This window comes from Thrips palmi, unplaced genomic scaffold, assembly GCF_012932325.1.
Source record: "Thrips palmi isolate BJ-2018 unplaced genomic scaffold, TpBJ-2018v1 HiC_scaffold_15, whole genome shotgun sequence".
NCBI classification, from domain to species: domain Eukaryota; kingdom Metazoa; phylum Arthropoda; class Insecta; order Thysanoptera; family Thripidae; genus Thrips; species Thrips palmi.
In genome coordinates this window covers 13,403,860-13,423,954 of record NW_023144624.1, presented here as the reverse complement: position 1 = coordinate 13,423,954, position 20,095 = coordinate 13,403,860, and the positions used below count along the sequence as shown (strand labels likewise).

General features: G+C 53.6%; 1 protein-coding gene, 1 non-coding gene and 1 pseudogene across 5 annotated transcripts in view; all 3 read left to right on the top strand.

The window, feature by feature from the left end:
* Positions 1-2,668, top strand: part of LOC117640934 (Kv channel-interacting protein 4-like) — a 113,973-nt gene extending 111,305 nt beyond the window's left edge. For all 4 annotated transcript variants that reach the window (XM_034377964.1, XM_034377963.1, XM_034377966.1 and 1 more), the window contains one exon: positions 23-2,668. In XM_034377964.1, the coding sequence (XP_034233855.1) occupies positions 23-133 (111 nt within the window). In that variant the 3' untranslated portion in view covers positions 134-2,668. The remainder of the gene's footprint in view (positions 1-22) is intronic.
* A 129-nt stretch (positions 2,669-2,797) lies between these two features.
* Positions 2,798-2,915, top strand: LOC117641896 (annotated as a pseudogene).
* A 114-nt stretch (positions 2,916-3,029) lies between these two features.
* LOC117641895 lies at positions 3,030-3,148 on the top strand. The gene has a single exon (XR_004587507.1). It is a non-coding gene; the product is annotated as a 5S ribosomal RNA (ribosomal RNA).
* Positions 3,149-20,095: the final 16,947 nt, after the last annotated feature.

Genomic DNA, 20,095 nt, shown 5'->3' with positions numbered 1-20,095 from the left:
ACGTTGTTGGCTTGCATTGCAGCTCATCGACACCAACCAGGACGGCGTGGTGACCATCGACGAGCTGGTCGAGTGGTGCTCGCGAGACGAGCAGATCCTGCAGTCGCTGGAGACGCTGGACACGGTGCTGTGAGACAGGGAGGCTGGAGCAGGCTGGAGGCGGACCAGGGCTGAACCCGCGCTGCCAGGCGCCGCTTGCGTGTCGTCACCGTCGAGAGGCGAGTGTCGATACCCCGCGCTGCCCTTCCCTCCCAGCGCCGCTGCGCCGAGACCCCGCGCGCCGCGCCGCCGATACCCCGTGCCTCGACGCGCGCCGTCTCTGCAGTGCCCGGGCCCCGGACTTGGCTCAGCTCTCCCGTCTCTAGGCTCAGCTCTCCAAACGCGCAGTAAACCGCCAAAGAAAGAAATGTTCGATCAGCGTGGCCTGACTTGCTAAATTAGAATCGGTTTATCTATTCTAGTATACACATAATTTTTTATTTTTGGTTTCCTCATTCTACTTTGTAAGCATTGTAGGATAGACGTGATCAGCCCTTTTTGCCTTTTGTCTCTTAAGTTTAGTTCTAATAGTTCATGGATTAGTTCTGACAATTATTTTTAATGTATGGCACACTTTTGGTCTGTCTTATGCTAACCTTCAGGTTGCAAGGTCTTAAGGTGTTATATTATTTTTTATTAAAGATTCAAGTGTGTCTTGGTCTTGTAATACCTTCGTATCGAATTGTGATAGAGCTGTTTTTCCTTGTTTCACTTTTATGAATATTAAATGTAGGAAATATCTCTTGTAGCTCATATGTCTTTCATTGTTTGTCTTCTTTATTTTGTAGAAATATTCCTTTCTTGTGTCGTCAAAGTGTTTTTCACGGCGTTTGAAAGATTGTTGCAGTTGGGACCAAAGGCAAGCGTCAACTGCCATATGGTGGTTTGCTACGTGTGAAAAATTGGGAAGTTTCACTACTTAAAATATTTGGACATAGGACAATGTTCAGAAAATCTACAATGTTTCAAACGGTTTGATTCGAGAGAAATGAAGGTTTTGCCCACTTTTGGTTTTTGACCCGTAGGTTCTGTTATACCGTGAAGCCAAAATAAACCTCTGCAGTAAAGTAGAAAAGGGTTAACACATAAATCATATGCAGCATTTACTCTTTTTCAAAACAATTTCTTTTACTGTTGCTTGAGGAACAACAGCAGTTTGTCAGCAATATGTGCCTTGTCCCTTATCCTCTAATTTATTAATCTTTTCTTTGTCTAACAAGCTGAGAGTTGTGTTGAGTGATGAATTTTGTGTTTCAAATAATGCCATTCAAGACTTTGGTTAGTGAGAAAAGTATTTGTTTAGTTTAAATTTTCTGTTTCTTTTTATAGAAAAAGAATGCGATAGTTCACACTCTTTGTACTTGCACATTGTATTTAGTTCCACACATCAAAAAGTGTGCACCTATTTTCCTAGTTGCTGTACATAAAAATATAATACAAATTGACATCTTGAAACCAAAGATCTACCACAATTGCTTTGTGTCCTTGTTCCAAACCTCTCTTAATTCAGGGTGAACCTACCAGCTCTGTGCTATTTGATGTAGATTGGTCAATAGTGCTTCAGCTTTTGACTTGTTCACTAACAAGTTGCTTTTGCCAACTCTCATTTTAATAGTTATAAGCATGTTCTATAAAACTTATTTTACTTTATATGTAATATAATTCTTCATTTATCTTTGAGTCAATAAACTAGGTTTGTGATTTGTAAATTTTGCAGAGGGAACGGAACGAACATGTCTAGCATTTTGTATTACGTTGCAAAAAAGTAGCAACTTTGTAACTGCTAGGAGTTGCCTCAATCTATACAAAACCTGCAAAGAACGAATTTGCAAGGAGATGGTTTCAAAAAAAAGATGGAATTGAAATTCAAACTTAATGTTGTGAAAAGGCCCTGCTCTTCTCTAAGGCTATCCACTCCTATTCCAACTTAACCGATATATTAAATGCCAAGTATTCTTCACTCGGTCCTTTTGCACTCAGATGTTACTACCCTGTAGTCGTGGTCAATATTTTCTAGTGGAGAGCTGATCATTCCTCCTAGCTTAAGTATTTCTGAGAAAATGCATGCTTCCCCCTAAAGGAAGGAAGGACCAAAGAGTTGTGAAACGAGCATGGGTGAGTCTCTTTACTTATAAATACTAAGCTCGTCATGCATATTGTGATTTTCCACGTCGGCTGACTGCAAGCCGCCTTTGGTAGTCTTACCTCAATGCAAAATGCATTTGTAATATTGTTAATTACTTGTATATACTAGTAGTATTTTTGCCTTGGCCATTCAAAATGTTCTCCATATCGCTGGAGTGCACTTGTTACATTGTTGTAATGTTAAGATAAAAATTGAATGTTAAAATAAATATACCTTCAAAACTTTTGTATTTCCTTATTATAGATTTTTGAGCAAAGCTATAGAGCAAAATTGTAAGAAATCCTATCCTGTTATGTATCACATCATATTTGTTACCTCCCACTCTCAAGCTAAAGTGTTTGGAAGCTGCTCTGGAAGCAAACAGTTAAAGTTAATGTAAATTTTCTCTCATTGAAGTGATTATGTATCTCATATAGAAACGAAATAATTCTTTGTGAGCATCACAATTGGTTTACAGAACAATAAAATGGCATGAGAACTTCATTTAGTCATCCTCTTGACCAATCAAAGCAACTGCATAGCAAACCAAAACCTCCATGCTGCCTTATGCCAACTCAGCGGGCACCGATAGCGTGGCGGGGCTATGGTACGCTGGGTGTCGCTCCTCTCTTCGCCAACGACCATACCACGCTGGGTCCACCGGTTCCTTCCGCACACCGAAGTTAAGCAGCGTTGGGTGCGGTCAGTACTTAGATGGGTGACCGCTTGGGAACACCGCATGCCGTTGGCATAATTTTTTGCCGGGGACCTAGTGGCGCTCCTTGAACGCCGTGGAGGTAGGCAACCTATTCGTCACCGACCGCGCGTTGCGCGCCTTAAGAGCGCCGCGCGTTGCCCCTACCCCGCCAACGACCATACCACGCTGGGTCCACCGGTTCCCTTCCGCACACCGAAGTTAAGCAGCGTTGGGTGCGGTCAGTACTTAGATGGGTGACCGCTTGGGAACACCGCATGCCGTTGGCATCACTTTTTGCGGGGGAATGACCGGCGTGTCGTGCGTGTGGTTTACCTCTCGGGCGCTTCGCCGCGGCGCGTTTTCTTTATTGCGTAATTGCGCTGCAGCTCCCCGGCGGCCGAGGCTGCGGATAATTGGCGGTTTTTTGCGCACTGCGATGCGGGTCCGGCGCGCCGTGTGTAGGCCTTCGGTCCCGCCCCGCCCGCCGGCCCCGCCGCCGCGCTGCAGCGGCAGGTCTGGACGCGCAGGCGGCCGTTCTGGGAAGCCAAGGGCCTGCAGCCCACAGGGCCCAAAGGGCAGAGGCATGGGCTTAGGGCTCAGGGGTGGCGGCCGGAATAATGTCCCTACAAGTTGCGGCCTGTCGGCCTGTCGGCTGTCTGCTCTTCGCGGTTTCGCCTTTCGCCCTTCCAAGTGGCGCGTCTTTGGCGGGCCGCCTGCCCCTCGCCGCCCCCGCCGCCGGGAATGCAAGCCATCTCCGGTGCAGCACAATGGCATGCGCCGCCGCCAACCGACACCGGCCGCACCGCGAGCGCCAATCCCATCTCCCTTCTTCGTTCGTCGTTTTCTGGAAGGGTTACATGCCTCTTTTGCCAATCGGCGGCCTTTTGCGTTTTGCCTTTTTTTGCACTGACGCACTTCTCGCAGCTCGTTGAATCATCGCGTTCAGCGTCCGTCCGCCAGGTAGGGCCGGTAGGGCCCAGGCCATTCCGAAGAACAGTGCCGTCGCCGGCCTCTCTCACACTTCCCGCACGCAGAGCCTTGTTCGGAATCAGCATGCCGTGCAGGGCAGCGCAGCAGTCTGCCTGAGACGCCCCTCTCATCGCGCACCCTTCCATGGAAACTGCGGCACCAACCTACATTGTTTGGTTTTCCAAACGAAACAGGAAACGCCCGAGACGCGTAGCGCGGCGTACAGTCGCGACAAAATGAATGAAAAGCCCTAATCTGATCCAAATTGGCCGATGAGTGGGCGATGACTTGGCGGTGGCCGCCCACCCCTGAGCGTGGCGCCGTGCTCGGCGTGCTCGGCGTGCCCTGTGCGTCAGCCTCCCTCCCTTATCGCGCGAAATCGCGCCATCACGCCGGTGGCTTCCTGCCGCCGCGGCGTTGCGCGTTCGCGGAAGGAACTCGGACTGCGCAGATCGGCATTGCCTGCATGGCTCTTCCCGTTACGTTTTCCCGCGGTTTCCGTGCCGCCGACGCGCAAACACTACTTGGGGGGACGCGCCGCGAGCCTTGCCCCTTGGCCCGCGGGCGGGCACGCACCGAGACCGTGGCGGCGGACGGCGCGGACGGCGGCCAGGGGGGTCACCTACACCGGAGAGAGCCGCTGCTGTCCGCCGCTATCTCGGCTCTAGAGACAACCCGGTGGCGCCAAACCGCGCCAAGCCGGGAGTGTTGGGGTTCCGAACCGCGAACCTCGGCGGGGCGGCGCGCGCGGGGTGACGCCGGGTGAGTGGGGTGATTACGCCATCGCGGAGCTCCGCGGAGGCGAGGCGGTCAACCATGTTCATGTTAGGCTGGTCGTGAGATCACCATCTATTTGGCGGCGCGGCGAGGGAGCAAGGATCACGCCGTGGGTCGCCACCTCGGGAGTCTCGGACCTCTTCGGGCCGCGGAACGCCGTGTTGCCCTTCATTGCGCCAGGCGAGGCAACGCGCTGAGTCGGCGGGTTTCTGCTTCCGAGAACGTCGGGAACGTCGAGAACGCACCGCCGCCACCGGCAGGGCCGTAGAGACCTAGATCCAGCTCTGGGCCGCGGCGGCGTGGTCCTGGGCCATGATTCCCTACTCCCGCGGGGCCACCTACACAGCCGCTTGCACCTCCTAGCTGCCGTTTGCTCGCGTCAGCGCTCTCTCGCCTGCAAGCAGGGCGTGCTGCAGGCCGGCAGATGTTTGTTGACGTGCAATTCTTGGCATTAATCCTGCGCCAGGACGCCAAGCACGCTCTTCACGCGAAAAATCGCCAATCACAATTCACAACGACTCGAGCTCTGAAACCGCCGACAGTGTTTAAAAAATGCCAAAGAAGAAGACCCTGGCTGCCGCTCCTTTTTTAGGGAAGCCAGAGGCCAGTTCGGCGCGCTGTCCCTGTCGCCAAGCCTGTCGTCCGAAATTTATATTGAGCGTGTATGTGGGTCCACGGATACGGCGGGGGATGCTCCCGGGGATGCTCCGTGCGATATTACCGAAATGCTTTCCCTCTCGCCGTGGAATTTCCGTCCCTGGTCACCGCCCGCGCCGCCCAGGGGGCTCAGAGGGTCAGTCGGTCACGTGGGCGCCGTGGCGTCGAGGCAGCGGGAGGCAGCTCCGAGCTCCGAGCAACGCATGTGGTCCCCACGTCCAAACGGCCCCGCGGCAAGGCAAGGGCGGATCCAGAGACGGGTTCGGGGGGGCGATGTCGCAAAAGTTGCCTACCTACAGGGGCTAAGTGCGACTTGTTGCCTACCTTTCAGGCGGCTTCGCCGCCTTCCGGGAGGCGCGACGCCCCCCCCGCCCCCCCCCTGGATCCGCGCCTGCGGCAAGGCCCGCTCTCTAATAGGTGAAAATGTACAGAGAGAAGACCTCATTCTTCACTGAGAGCTCGCCTATACTCTGACCAGAAAACGAAGAGCCCTGAGTTCGCGCGGTTTATGGCATCTGCTGCCTTGGCTAGCATTGCAGGTAGCCCTCGACCGCGAGAACCCAGGGCTCTTCGTTTTCTGGTCAGAGTATAGGCTTGGGCCCCCCTTGTGTGCGGTCCCAAAGGGTTGGGGTTCGGAACAAGGTGTGAATGCGTGGTGCGGCTGCTTGTGTGCGCTTGCCGAGCGCCACACACACGTCACCGTGTACACCAAAGCATCAGCCAGGACAAAGTTCACCTCCCAGGTTCCAGGGGCGGAGGACGAGCGGAGAGGGAGAGGGAGAGAGGCGGGTGACAGGCGGCACCTGGGCCTGCCTGGGCCCGGAACGAGGTCAAGTGAGAACAAGGGGCCTAAAGTGCTGGACATGATAAGGGCGCAGATAAGCCCCGCGGGCTGCATGTGCAAGAGGGGCGCAAAGGGGGGGGGGAGTGCAGCCCTGCAGCGAGGGGCGCAATTTCAGCGGCGACGGCTGGGTAATTGCTTTCCGGAAAGCGCGCAGGATGAGGCAAGGCCTGGGAAACGAAAACGAACATGGAAAAGATGGGAAAGGCGAGCGCGCGGCAGTCTCAGCCGAAGCGCGGTCGCAACGTTTTGATTTATCTCAAGTGAAGAGGGCTGAATCTTCGCAATGCTGTGATTCATAAATGCTCGACTAAAAACCAGAATTCGAATTTGAAGTCAGTCATGTTCTGAGAACGCCGTGTCCTCCTCATTGCTCTGCTTGGCTGCTCCCCGGTCTGGGAACTGGGACTTATTGCGGGGCGGAGGGCGCGACTTAATCGCCGTCGTTTCTTCCCAATCTGGACCTGAATCTGGGACCCGAATCTGGACCCGAATCCGCGGGCCGCGCGTGTTCGGGGAAGCTGAGTCCGCCAATAATTGGCGATTGCAGCCCCCGGGCCCCTCAGCCCCACGGCCCACGGTCAAGCGATGCATTCCGGCCGTCAGGGTGCCTGAGTGACCGGCGGCCGACGGCGTGACCACCCGGCGGCTGAGCCAGGCGAAGCCACGCTGGCGGAGTGCGGGCCGGGGCAGGCCGGGGCAGGCCGGGGCAGGCAGGGCCGGGTTCGTTGACATACGAGCGCACCCGGCGGCACCCGAAGAGCCGAAGATGGCGGTGCTACACTTTTGCATACCCGCCGGGCGTGGAAACGGTGGAAACCTTCCTGGAAGCTATCAAACGATAGCCGGTGGGTGACTGCCTGCCTGCCTGCCTGCCTGGCGGCCTCGGCCTGCAGTCGGGGCGATGCCGCTCGGTGCTCGGCGTGCCGTCGGCGTGCTCGGTGCTCCGCCCCCCATTAAACCACTCTTTGGGCGCCTCAGAGGGAAGCCGCCTTCACCCGCACTTCATGTCGTCCAGAGACCAGGGTCAACGGACGGGCGCACGGCAAAACCAACGTCGTGGTTCCCAGGCGCACCCTGGAAAAACAGGGCATTTTTCCAGGGTTGCGCCTGGGAAACCGGACGTTGGTTTTCCCGGGGCGGCCCGGCCAGGTAAAACACAGTCGACATCATCATCGTCATGGACTTCGCCGGGTCGTCAGGTCTCCGCAGGGCCGCGACGGCGTTTTCGGAGGGTTTACACTCTTGCGTAATCATTCTGGCCGTGCGGCGCGGCCCGTGATAGGACATGGTGCGATAATGGGCCTGGCCGCGCCGACCGAGGGCCAGCCCTACGCAGTACGCATTACCGATCAGGCTTCGATAACGCGCCGCCCTCCCAAAATATTTCTCTTTTCTCTCCTCTCTCTCTCGCTCGCTCGCTCCTCTCTCTCTCTCTCTCTCTCTCTCTCTCTGTCAATCTGTCTTTCTCTCATTCTCTCACTTTCTCTGCGTGGGCTCAAGGGCTCAAGGTTAGGGGTGTGTGTGCTTTCCAGCGCGCGGCCGTGTAGAAAATCCTAAAATTGATCGAATTATGCGAATTACGCAACGACGTCTTCGAGGAAGGGTTCGTTAGCACTGCCCGGGTCAAGGTGAAGCGGGGAAGGGAAAATAAAAGGGCGGGAAGGTGAGCGGGCCGAGCGAAATTAGAGCGCATTGTGTGAGAGACGACGGCAGGCACTGCCAGGGCACTGCCAGGCAGGCGCCTCTCTCGCCCCAAACGGCGTCCCTCGTCCCTAAAACACCGCCGGCGTCCGCCCCCGCACCTCAAGTCGCTGCGAAGAAACTCGCAGTGCAGCCGTCGAAGTGCGCTCAAGTGATTCCGGTACTAGACTGCTTGGCTACTTTCCACGATGAGAGGGCCACTTCGGCCAAGGGTGTTGTCGTCAGCTCACAACCTGGAGGACCGGGGTTTGAGTCATCCTCCACATTGCTTTTTTACGAACAGTCTTCGAACCTGTCTTCTGGACACTACTGCGGTCGAGAGCAAAGTATCGGCAGGTAGTTCGTCACCTATCGGGGGGGGGGGGGGGGTGTTAGAGTCCAAATCTCAAAAAAACTAAAAGCCCAGCGGCTCTTGGGCATAAGGACGTAAGTCACATGGGAAACCTATTGAAAATGGTTGTTCTGTCCGCGATGGCCGACCACTAGTTTCCAGGCATACGGGACATGAGCCTCGTCGGCCTCGTCCCGTTTGAGCCCCGATGGTCTGAGCCCCGACCTGACCCCCAACCTTACCCGGGGTTGAGCCCTGACTTGAGCCCCGACTTGAGCCCCGCCCCAAAGTCCCGATTTCCAGAGCCCGGTTTGGGCCCCGACCTGAGCCCCGTTCGAGCCCCATTTGAGCCTCATTTGAGCCCCACTTGAGCCCCATAGCAATAAATTATGAAAAAAATGCGTGATTTCAGGTTGCGGGGCTCAAATGGGGCCAAATCGAGGGGTCCTATTCAAAAGATTTTATCTGGGCGTTCCCCCGAAGACAATCTTATCTTAACGCATTGGATTTTTACATAGTTTGATCATTTGGTACAGCTACTTATCAACATAATTTGAGAGTGCATGTAGAAATGTGTTTCGCTTGTCGTCCTATTTATTCTGGTTGATCAAAAAGTGCGAAATCTGCAGGCGTTAAAATAAGATTGTCTTCGCGACGGCTCCCAAAATAATACGCGCAACTCAGGCCGCCGCTTACAACTAGAGTAACTGGCGGCCGCGCTGAAACCCCCGTATCGCTTCCCGGCGGCGTCCGCGCTAGGTTATGTTTTACACGTTATATCTCCTAAAACCCTTAGAGTTAGATGGGTAGTGTAAGCGAGCCGATTTTAATTCTAACTTAGATCTACAATCGGCTCGCTTACATACCCATCTAACTCTAACGGTTTTGGAGATAAAAACGTGTCAAACATAACCTAGCGCGGGCGCCGCCGGAAAGCGATGAGGGGGTTTTCAGCGCGGCCGCCAGTTACTCTAGTTGTAAGCGGCAGCCTGAGTTGCGCGTATTATTTCGGAGCCGTCGTTCGGGGAACGCCCAGAAAAATCCTTTGAATAGGACCCCTCGAAATGGGGTTCAAATGGGGCTCAAACGGGGCTCAGGTCGGGGCTCAATCCGGGCTCTGGAAATCGGGACTTGGGTCGGGGCTCAACCCGGGTCAGGTTGGGGCTCAGGTCGGGGCTCAGACCACGGGGCTCAAACGGGACGGGGCTCGTCCTGTATGCCGTTCTCAGTCAAATTAAGTTAGGCTATTTTTTCATCGACCACTACTTTTAGTGATTTGTTGTTCTTTTCCGTTGTTCCTGTCTGGAGCGCCGATATCCCGAACACCTTAAAAGTGTATTTCTGACAGTGGAGCCAAAGGGGCCGGGCTGCACCGCTTAGATTAATGGGCCGTCGGAAATACGCGCGCGCCCCGTGGACTTCTTTGAAAAAATAGTTTTCCTAGGAAATAGTTTGAAAAGTTTTGTGGACTGATTGTGAGCCAGAGCAAAAAGACAACTATAGTCGCCAACTCGTGATCTGCATCCAGCAACTAAGTAACGCTAGTAATTAAACGTTAGTCTATGGTCCAAAGTAACATCAGGGATAGATTCAGCGACCCCGAAAATGTACAAGTACAGTACACATACAGTCCCCCCCCCCCAAAAAAAAAAAAAAAAGTAACGCTAGTGACTAAGCGTTACGTCAATGGTTCAAAATAACTTCAGGAATGAATTCGGCGACCCCAAAAACCCCCAGGATGAAGGTTTCACACCAATATCTGATACGGCCTGCAACCAATCTCTTTTGCACAGCTTTTTCTGTTTCTGAACCACTGTGCGGCGGCGTGACCACCCGGCGGCTGAGCCAGGCGAAGCCGCGCTGGCGGAGTGCGGGCCGGGGCAGGCCGGGGCAGGCCGGGGCAGGCCGGGGCAGGCTGGGCCCGGGTTCGTTGACATACGAGCGCACCCGGCGGCACCCGAAGAGCTCAAGATGGCGGTGCTACACTTTTGCATACCCGCCGGGCGTGGAAACGGTGGAAACCTTCCTGGAAGCTATCAAACGATAGCCGGTGGGTGGCTGCCTGCCTGGCTGCCTGCCTGGCGGCCTCGGCCTGCAGTCGGGGCGATGCCGCTCGGTGCTCGGCGTGCCGTCGGCGTGCTCGGTGCTCCGCCCCCCATTAAACCACTCTTTGGGCGCCTCAGAGGGAAGCCGCCTTCACCCGCACTTCATGTCGTCCAGGGACCAGGGTCAACGGACGGGCGGCCCGGCCAGGTGAACACAGTCGACGTCGACATCATCATCGTCATGGACTTCGCCGGGTCGCCAGGTCTCCGCAGGGCCGCGACGGCGTTTTCGGAGGGTTTACACTCTTGCGTAATCATTCTGGCCGTGCGGCGCGGCCCGTGATAGGACATGGTGCGATAATGGGCCTGGCCGGGCCGACCGAGGGCCAGCCCTACGCAGTACGCAGTACCGATCGGGCTTCGATAACGCGCCGCCCTCCCAAAATATTCTCTCTCTCTCTCTCTCTCTCTCTCTCTCTCTCTCTCTCTCTCTCTCTCTCTCTCTCTCTCTCTCTCTCTCTCTCTCTCTCTCTGTCAATCTGTCTTTCTCTCGCATTCTCTCTCACTTTCTCTGCGTGGGCTCAAGGGCTCAAGGTTAGGGGTGTGTGTGCTTTCCAGCGCGCGGCCGTGTAGAAAATCCTAAAATTGATCGAATTATGCGAATTACGCAACGACGTCTTCGAGGAAGGGTTCGTTAGCACTGCCCGGGTCAAGGTGAAGTGGGGAAGGGAAAATAAAAGGGCGGGAAGGTGAGCGGGCCGAGCGAAATTAGAGCGCATTGTGTGAGAGACGACGGCAGGCACTGCCAGGCAGGCGCCTCTCTCGCCCCAAACGGCGTCCCTCGTCCCTCAAACACCGCCGGCGTCCACCCCCACACCTGAAGTTGCTGCGAAGAAACTCGCAGTGCAGCCGTCGACGTGCGCTCAAGTGATTCCGGTACTGGACTGCTTGGCTACTTTCCACGATGAGAGGGCCACGTCTTCGGCCAAGGGTGTTAAGTCGTCAGCTCACAACCTGGAGGACCAGTCGTCCTCCCTCGCCTCCTCCACATTGCTTATTTTAAGAACAGTCTTGGAACCGGTCTTCTGGACACTACTGCGGTCGAGAAAAAATAGGTCTCGGCAGGTATCTTGTCACCTTTATGTGTATTTCTGACAGCAGAGCCAAGGAGCCGGGCTGCACCGCTTAGATTAACGGACCGTCGGAAATCCGCGCGCGTCGCGTGGACTTCTGAGAAAAAAATAGTTTTCCTAGGAAATAGTTTGAAAAGTTTAGTGGACTGATTGTGAGCCAGGGCAAAAAGACAACTATAGTCGCCAACGCGTGATCTGCATCCAGCACTGATGGAACCAATATCAATGGGCGGAACGTGCCCCAGAGCTGAAAGTTTTTTTCTCTTTCCATCCACTACACTACTGAGAGACATTTTGCACTCTCAGCCTCTTACTGACTTTATCGTCAGTAATGAGGTACCATTGCCTGCATCAATAATAAGTAGTAATTTCCTCTTAGATACCTACAATTTACTGCATAAAATTATTTAGGAATTTTTTTTGTCCATAAGTACCAAAGTACGGAAATAATAATTACAGAAGCGAAAAGTACGCATTATTGTTGCAAAAATTATTAGAAGTGCCACTGACAAAATGTCAACACTGTGTGATAAAAGTCAATAGCGGGTCTGGGAGTGGAAGTCCTGTTATAATGTGTAACTCTAAACCAAAAACATTCTGATTGGCTGAGCGAATCTACTACATACTTTGAGTGATTTGTTGTTCTTTGCTCCTGTTACTGTCCTGAACTCCTTAAAAGTGTATTTCTGACAGCGGAGCCAAGGAGCCGGGCTGCACCACTGTGCGGCCACCGCATCATTTCGGATTCATGAACTACTCGAACGGAGACGGGACGCGACGAGGCCACAGGGCCAGCGCAGATTTGTTTACTTTTTGCCTCTCTCTTTCTCTCTTTCCTGCGAAGGCGGGACAGCCGAGACACCTGTCACCGTGTCAGCCGTCGCGAAGTAAGGCGCCGCGAGGAGCGGGGGAATTCGCGCTCCGGTTTTTCGGAATTTGGAATAACGTGAGGAACTGCGCGCGAATCCCTGTGGAATTCGACAACAAGCAGCGGCGGCGTTGTGGGCCAACAACGTCCACACCCACCTGGTCCCGGATGAGCTAACGGGCCGGCAGTTCTAGCGAGCCTTCGCGATAAAAGAGTCCAAAATAAAGAGCCGCGTCGGTGCGGCGCTTTCATTCGGGTAAATATACGGCTAACTTTAGACGGGGCGGTCATGCCTGGGGCTAGCCGCACTGAGGCTGGCCGGAGGCCCGGCTAGAGGTGTGTCTGCTTGCGCGTCACCGCGCGCCGTGCTCCTCACGTCACGGACGCGTTCACGTCATTGTTCTAGGAGGCGGCGACGTGCTGGCAAACCGGAGCAAGGAAGTACCACTGCTGAAGTGGGGCGCGCGCTCTCACTGTGGGCTCTATGTGTGGCTGGCTAGACGGCTAGACACACACTCGGTGCCGGTTGGGTTGCCTATGCTCCGATCCGCAGGCGGCCTGCCTAGAACTTGGCCGGGGTCTGCCGCCAGGAAGCCCACTCTGCATGGCCATGGCCGGCACCCAGGGGCGTAGCTAGGTCCCCAGAGGAGGAGGAGGAGGGGGAGGAGGAGGAGGAGGAGGAGGAGGAGGAGGAGAGAGGAGGAGAGGAGGAGGGAGGAGGAGGAGGAGGGGGGGGAGAGGACAGAGGAGGATCAGGAGCAGGAGGAGGAGGAGCAGGAGGAGAAGAAGGAGGAGAAGGGAGAGAGGGGGAGCAGGAGCAGGAGCAGGAGGAGCAGGAGGAGGAGCTGGAGCAGGAGGAGGAGGAGGAGCAGGAGGAGGAGCTGGAGCAGGAGGAGCAGGAGAAACGGGAGGAAGAGGTTCGCATTCTCCGGCATTCGAACCGAGGCTGGCCAGGCCCCTGCCTCCGCCCCTGCCTCCACCCCAGCCCTCCAAGGGAGAGGCCGAGGGAGAGACTCTGCCGAGAACGGCGACGCTATTGGCAGGTAAACGAGGAAAAGTAGTCGTGTAAATAGTGATGGCGGCCCGAAGCCCGAACGGGGCGGTAATTCCCTCTGACGCGCTGTGGCGCTGCGCGCTGACGCGGTGCGCGGAGGGCCGGAGGAGGCCAGAGGAGGCCGGAGGAGGTTGGAGAAGGGGCTACCGTGTAGCCGCTACGCCGCTTCGGGGTGTAGCTCTCTCCTCGCGCGTTAAAAATGTAGCCGAAAGTGGGAGCCATTTACAGTCACGACGCGTGATCCGTCCGACGCAGACAGACCGGCCTCGGTACAGGGTGGTGCCCTCGGTGTGAAAGTTGAGCGAAAGCGACTCTTTATCGGATTCCGGCCGTTCATTTCGGAGCGGAGCCCTGCTCAGAGCGAAGTCCGCTCCCAAACTAGCGGAGGAGCGCCGTGTCCTTATCTGCCCACAAAGCTCTGCATTTTTTTCCGAGCGGTCCCGGCGGAGATGACGCAAATTCGGGCCAAATTAGTCGGGGGTCGCCTCTGCAGCCCGAGACAGTCCGCGACCACGTGAAAACTTCGTGCGATGCGAGCAGGCCCTGCGGCGAATTGGCACGAATTTGAGTTCAGCGTCGATAAGTCAATTTTTTTGCCCCATAGCCGAGATATCTTGCGACTGAGTCAGGCCGCGACCACGCTGGGCGCCTTCGCAGACCTAATTGCCCGGCGAGGGGTTTTCGAAGCGCTTGCATCATTAGAGCAGCAGGAGCGGCTAGGCTGCCACACTGCCACGGCACCGGCCGCGGGCAGCAGGAGCAACCAGTCTAGTTCGCACGTCTTCGTTGAAGCGAGAAGCGAATGGACTCGCGTATCAATCCAATGTCATCGTAACGATGATCTTGTCATTGAGAGGAATTTGGGGTGCGTGAACCTTGGATGCCAGAGGCCGCCACAGGCCACAGGCACAAGAAGGATGAAATGAGCAAATAACATGATCAAATTTTCAGAAACTTTTTCGAAAGTTTGTTTTCAATGGGCATAGCAGTGGCCTGTACCCACGTAAACTCCCTTACGCTACACTGCAAGGAACGCGCCCCCTCGGAGGGGCTCCTGTGTCGGCCCGTCGACCCTCACTGCCACGATGGACCTCAACATGCGAGGTTATCTGCTGCTGATATCGAGAACGCGTTTCCGGACCGGCCATTAGCTGGACACACTACTTTTTGTTCGTCATTGACAGTGCGCGGCACTGCGCGCGCTGCCCACGCTTCTGGTGGGCAAGCCTCGCCAAGCCTCGCGGGCCCAGACCGCCTGGCTCTGCCAGTGCAGGCGGCTGGCCGCGGAGCCACGGAGCTCCGCGACGACGACGCCACGGAGACGTCCGAACTAGAAGTAGAAACGCCTCGAACCATCCAACGGAAAACTGTCGCCAGATGTTCTGTCGATAGCCTGTATCGAAGTCACCCGGCAATTGCTTGCGTTGTTAAAACCAAAAACAAAAACAACGACAATAAAGCTTTGGCATGCCATTGATTTGAACAGTGACGGGTTTGATTAGAGTCCCTTGACTTTGAATACTGCACCGGGTGTAAAGGTCAACGGTGTTGCCTGCGGAGCAGATACAGACCGGCGGGGTTCTAGGGCGCGGGGGCGGGGCAGGGGTGGCGGCTGGGCTGGCGCGGCCGGCGGGACGGAGCCCGACAGAGGCGACAGCGCGGAGGGCGTTTCTTTATCGAAGGCCCGCAGGCGCCCGAAGGGATTGCGGCGATTGTGCGGCCCAACCCAAAAGGAAGAAGAACCCCGAAAACCAACTAATTGCGTTGCGTCTCAGACACATTAACAGTTTGTATCGGACGGTGTCGGCCTGCCCCAGCTTAAAATTCCACCTGGAAATTGGTCTGGATTTATTTCCATTGTGGAAAGTAGAATCCAGAGGGATCTGAAATCCAGCTGGTATTTGGAACGTTTTCCCATCTGGAATTTTATGAATTCCATTGTGGGTTTCCGATTTCCAGTATGGATTTACACATCTGTGGAAATGGAAATCACTCCAAAATACTGTACTCGTTTATTTGTAAAAAAGAGGCTTACTTTAACACTGCTAATCGCAGTGACTTGAGAATGGAGCGTGCCCCCTGTGGTCCCCCAATTTCTCAAAATATGGATTCTTTTCGCGTATTCATACTGATTCAAGCAGGAATTAGTTGAGTATTTAGAGCAAGCTTATCATGTAGATAAGCTAAAGCCAGCTCGGCAATGGTACAGACACCAAAGAGGTGCAGGTGCCACTGCCTCAAAAATTGATTGATGTGCCAGATGGTACTGGATTTGTCACATGTCCTCTGGAATTAGACTTCCTCGACTAAGGAAACTGGGCGCCTTGGTCACAAGCGAGAGATAACTTAGATTATAAAAATCTCAGCCTGTAATACTGATACATAGATCAATCACATAAGGATTCATAACTCTCATGGATACCGTTCAGAATCCACCTATTCGGAAGTATGAGGGCACTTTCTTTGAGCTAGGAGAGCCTTTTATCTACTTCAGGACAAAAAAGCGACACTAGCGCCACCTAGCGGACAAAGCTTACAAAATCCAGTCTGGAAATGAAAAATCCATCCTGGATTTCTAGTAAAATCCATTGTGGAAATCTCGCTATGGAAATCAGACTTTCCACAGTGGAATACAATTTCCATTCTGGGTTACTCAAACCCTTATGGAAAAAAAAATTCCATCTGGAACCCTTATTTCCAGACAGCAGCCTGGTATGGAAATGACCCTTTCCAGCTGGAAAATATAAATCCCATATGGATATGAGCAATCCAGATGGAAACAAGGAAATCCAGAGGAAATTCCAGGTGGAATTTTAAGCTGGGGGCCCGCGGCATCGGCTGACATTGCCAAGGACATTTGGATGACCGCCGGTCCGCCGGTCCGTTCACTTGGATGCGCCTCGGCGTGCGTGGGAGAGACCGAGCGGAGCGCGGAGCGGCCTGCAAAACGACTAGCCGCCTGTCATGGGTTTTGCCGAGATAGGACGGATAGGACATAGATTGGGAGGCATGGAGTAGAAAGCTGATGAAATTAATAAGTCAAGTTTCCCCCGTTTTCGCAAAATACACAGATAGAGATAAAAGCCCGCGCTCGGTTCAGCCGTAGCTGACCCTTGGAAGCGCGCCGTTTCAGCGACAGCTTTAAAAACCGAAGCTGCATTTTCGCTTGATCTGTCATAAAAATGGTGAAAATCCCCCCGCGTCCGCGCCGCGCTGCCTCCAGGGTGCCGTCGAGCGCTTATTAGAAGGCGAGGTCACGACGAAGCTGGCCACCCCCAGCCCCCCGACGGCCCTGTCTCGCCTCCGAGCGGAGTTGAACCCGGACCTGGCCGCGGGGGGGGTGGGGCGAGGCGGCGCGGGGCGAGACGGAACCAAGGGGGACGGACGCTGCGCTCGCTTCGCTTTGCTTGCCACGCTACGCGACGCCAGTCACGCGGCAGTCTGATAGGCCGTGTCATTGGGTGGCCTGCGTGTCACAACCTCCACGCATCTCCACCAATTAACCCTGGGCCTGGCCGAGCCATTTCGAACTTGGTCGTCCCGTCTCTCTCGAACCGCTACGGGTCGCCCCCGCGACAGAAACGGAGCGACAGAGCGACTCTCTCTCCGGAACCAGCCAGCAGGCCGGGGCAGCGCGACAGTGCGTCGTGTGGGAGGCTCGCGCCGAAACACGACCGATGCCATTGGATTACGCCGCTCCTTTTGTTGCGTAGACGCAGTGTGTGTGTGTGTGTGTGTGTGTGTGTGTTGTGTGTGTGTGTGTGTGTGTGCGCGCGCGCGCGCGCGTCTGTGTGCGTGTGTGGCGAAGGAGGCCGGACGATTCCACCCAAATAGATCAAGGCTATACAATTCATCCGTCGTCTCATTTTTTGCCTCGTTTGCGGCAAAGAGTGGCGTGATACCACGAAAGCACGGGCCCGTTAACCGCAGTCGCGCGCCGAGAGTGCATATGAAACCAAATCAACGACCTAAAGCCATAAAAAAGATATAAATGATGCGGAAAAAAATCAAGCGCAATGCATCAGATATCATGGTGCAGCTGGTCACCAGCGGCTCGCTTGTTATTCGTTCCGTTGTTCTTCTTTTTTCTTTTTTGAGGGGGTGGCGACGTCCTCGTTAGCGGTGCCGAGTGGCTCGGTCAGCGTGACGCACGGAACGCACGGCCGGCACGCCACGCCCGGGTGACGATTTGTCTGCATTGGTGCTCGCCCCACAATTTTGCGCAATCCGCGTTGTGTCGTAGTCACTGCCGCCAGATAAGATAAGTGCGTCGTCCGACACGTACGACAAGTGCGTGGTGGTGGCGGCCCGGAGGCGCCGAGCCCCACGGCGGAGCCGAGCGGAGCCGCGCTGCGCCTGTGCCCGGGACGCGTGGCGGCGCGCGGCCGACCGCGTGGCGGGGGGAAAAGAGGGGGGGGGGCTGATACACCAGAGAGAGACAGAGGGCCACTGACCACCGGCCAATGGCACAACAAGGACCCGGAAAATTAGCTGGCGATTATCTATTATGAAGCCGAGCGCGAATGCATTGAACCGCCGCCATGCGGCCGGCAAGGCCGGTCCGTGGTCCGTCTGTTCCGTGGCATGCCTCAGAGTTTTAGAGCGTGGTTGGACTCGTCAGTATATCAATTGGATAAGGCGAAGCTTTGTCTCTCTGTAACATAAAAATCAGAACGTTTTCGGCCTGGAGTTACACATTAAAACAGGACTCCCACTCTCAAACTCGCTATTGGCTTTTAGTACGGTATTATTGACTGTCAATAGCACCTCTAGTAATACAGTAGTAGCAAATTTCGTTGGTATTATGGAGAAAACGTCCACCATAATAAGTTGGTGCAGCCTTTCACCGTAAGACATTTACAGTATGTACAATTAAACCATTAAGGGGCAAAAACGCCTGCAAGGATGGCAAATATGGTCGTATATAGCTCCAGAAACACGTCTTGACCCTTGTCCTTTTAACCGTCGTAGCGGGGGGTCCGCCCCCAGGCACTTTCTCACAATCATTGAACAAATAATTTACAATCAGAATCCTCATTTCCCGGTTTTCAGGTTTTGTTTACGAATTGCACCAAACAACATTACAGGGCTCCAAATGTCTCTCAGTCTTCTATCGAGCAAGTGACATCACGTTGAAAGAATGTGACAAAATGTAACGTCAGATTGTATCATGGACGTGAATGGCTAATATGCCGATTCATTTTCGAACGAATGTGACGCAATGTTCGGAGAACGTGACATTCACATCGTTTCAACGTGATGTCACGTTCCTGGATAATGAGGGTGTAGTTTAGCGGAGGAGAGAAAAACTTTCAACTCTGAGGCACGTCGCGGCTTTGGTATTGTCATCAGCGCTGATGCAGATCACGCGTTGGCGACTATAGTTGTCTTTTGTGCTGACTCGCAATCAGGCCACTCAACTTTTCAAACTATTTCCTAACAGGAAAACGATGGTATTGACTCTTGTCAGCAGCACCTCTGTAATACAGCAGTAGCAAATTTCGTTGGTATTATGGAGAAAACGTCCACCATAATAAGTTGGTGCAGCCTTTCACCGTAAGACATTTACAGTGTGTACAAAATTTAAACACATTCAGGAGGCAAAAACGCCTGCAAGGAGGCAACATATGTGTCGAAAATACTCCAGACATCTTGCACGCATTCAGGCACTTTCTCACAATCATTGTACACAAAATTAAATTTTACAATCGGTCATCCCTCGAGTCCACCGGGGTTTCAGTTTTTGTTCACGAATTGCACCAAACAACACAGGGCTCCAAAATGTCTCTCAGTACTCTCTTATTCGGGGATCGTGACATCACGTTGAAATGAATGTGACAAAATGTAAGGTGCCTTAAAGCATTGTATCATATGGATGTGAATGGGCTAAAATATGGCCGATTGACATTTTCGAACGAATGTGACGCAATGTTCGAAGGAACGTGACATTTTGTCACATTCGTTTCAACTTACTTTTTCTTTTTGAAGAGATTTATTGATCCTTATTACAGTGTTACAGTTACACTTTACACTTTTTCGGGTTTTTGGGTTTGCCTTGCGGCCTTCCCCATGTTTGCTATGTTTACTATATTTACTACATTTTAAGTCTTATTGTTACTGCTAAGTTCTATGTTAAGTCCGAAGAGGCCGTTTAGGGCTTTTTACACTAAAGTTAGGGGTGCGGCTTCGGCCTCTCCAGAGTCGTTTCAACGTGATGTCACGTTCCTGGATAATGAGGGTGTAGTTTAGTGGGGAGGAGAGAAAAAACTTTCAACTCTGAGGCATGTCGCGGCCTTTGGTATTGGTTCCATCAGCGCTGGATGCAGATCACGCGTTGGCGACTATAGTTTTCTTTTGTGCTGACTCGCAATCAGTCCACTCAACTTTTCAAACTATTTCCTAACAGGAAAACGATGGTATTGACATCTTGTCAGCAGCACCTCTGGTAATTACAATACGTACTTTTCGCTTTTATAATTATTATTTCCGTACTTGTTGGTACCTATGGACAAAAAAGAATTCCTAAATAATTTTATGCAGTAAATTGTATGTATCTAAGAGGAAATTACTACATAATTTTGATGTAGGCAATAGTACCTGGCAACTGACGATAAAGTCAGTAGAGGCTGAGAGTGCAAAATGTCTCTCAGTAGTGTAGTGGATGGAAAGAGAAAAACTTTCAGCTCAGGGGCACGTTCCGCCCATTGATATTGGTTCCATCAGTGCTGGATGCAGATCACGCGTTGGCGAATAGTCGCTTTTTTTGCCCTGGCTCGCAATCAGTCCACTAAACTTTTCAAACTATTTTCTAACAGGAAAACTATATTTTTCTGAGAAGTCCACGCGGCGCGCGCG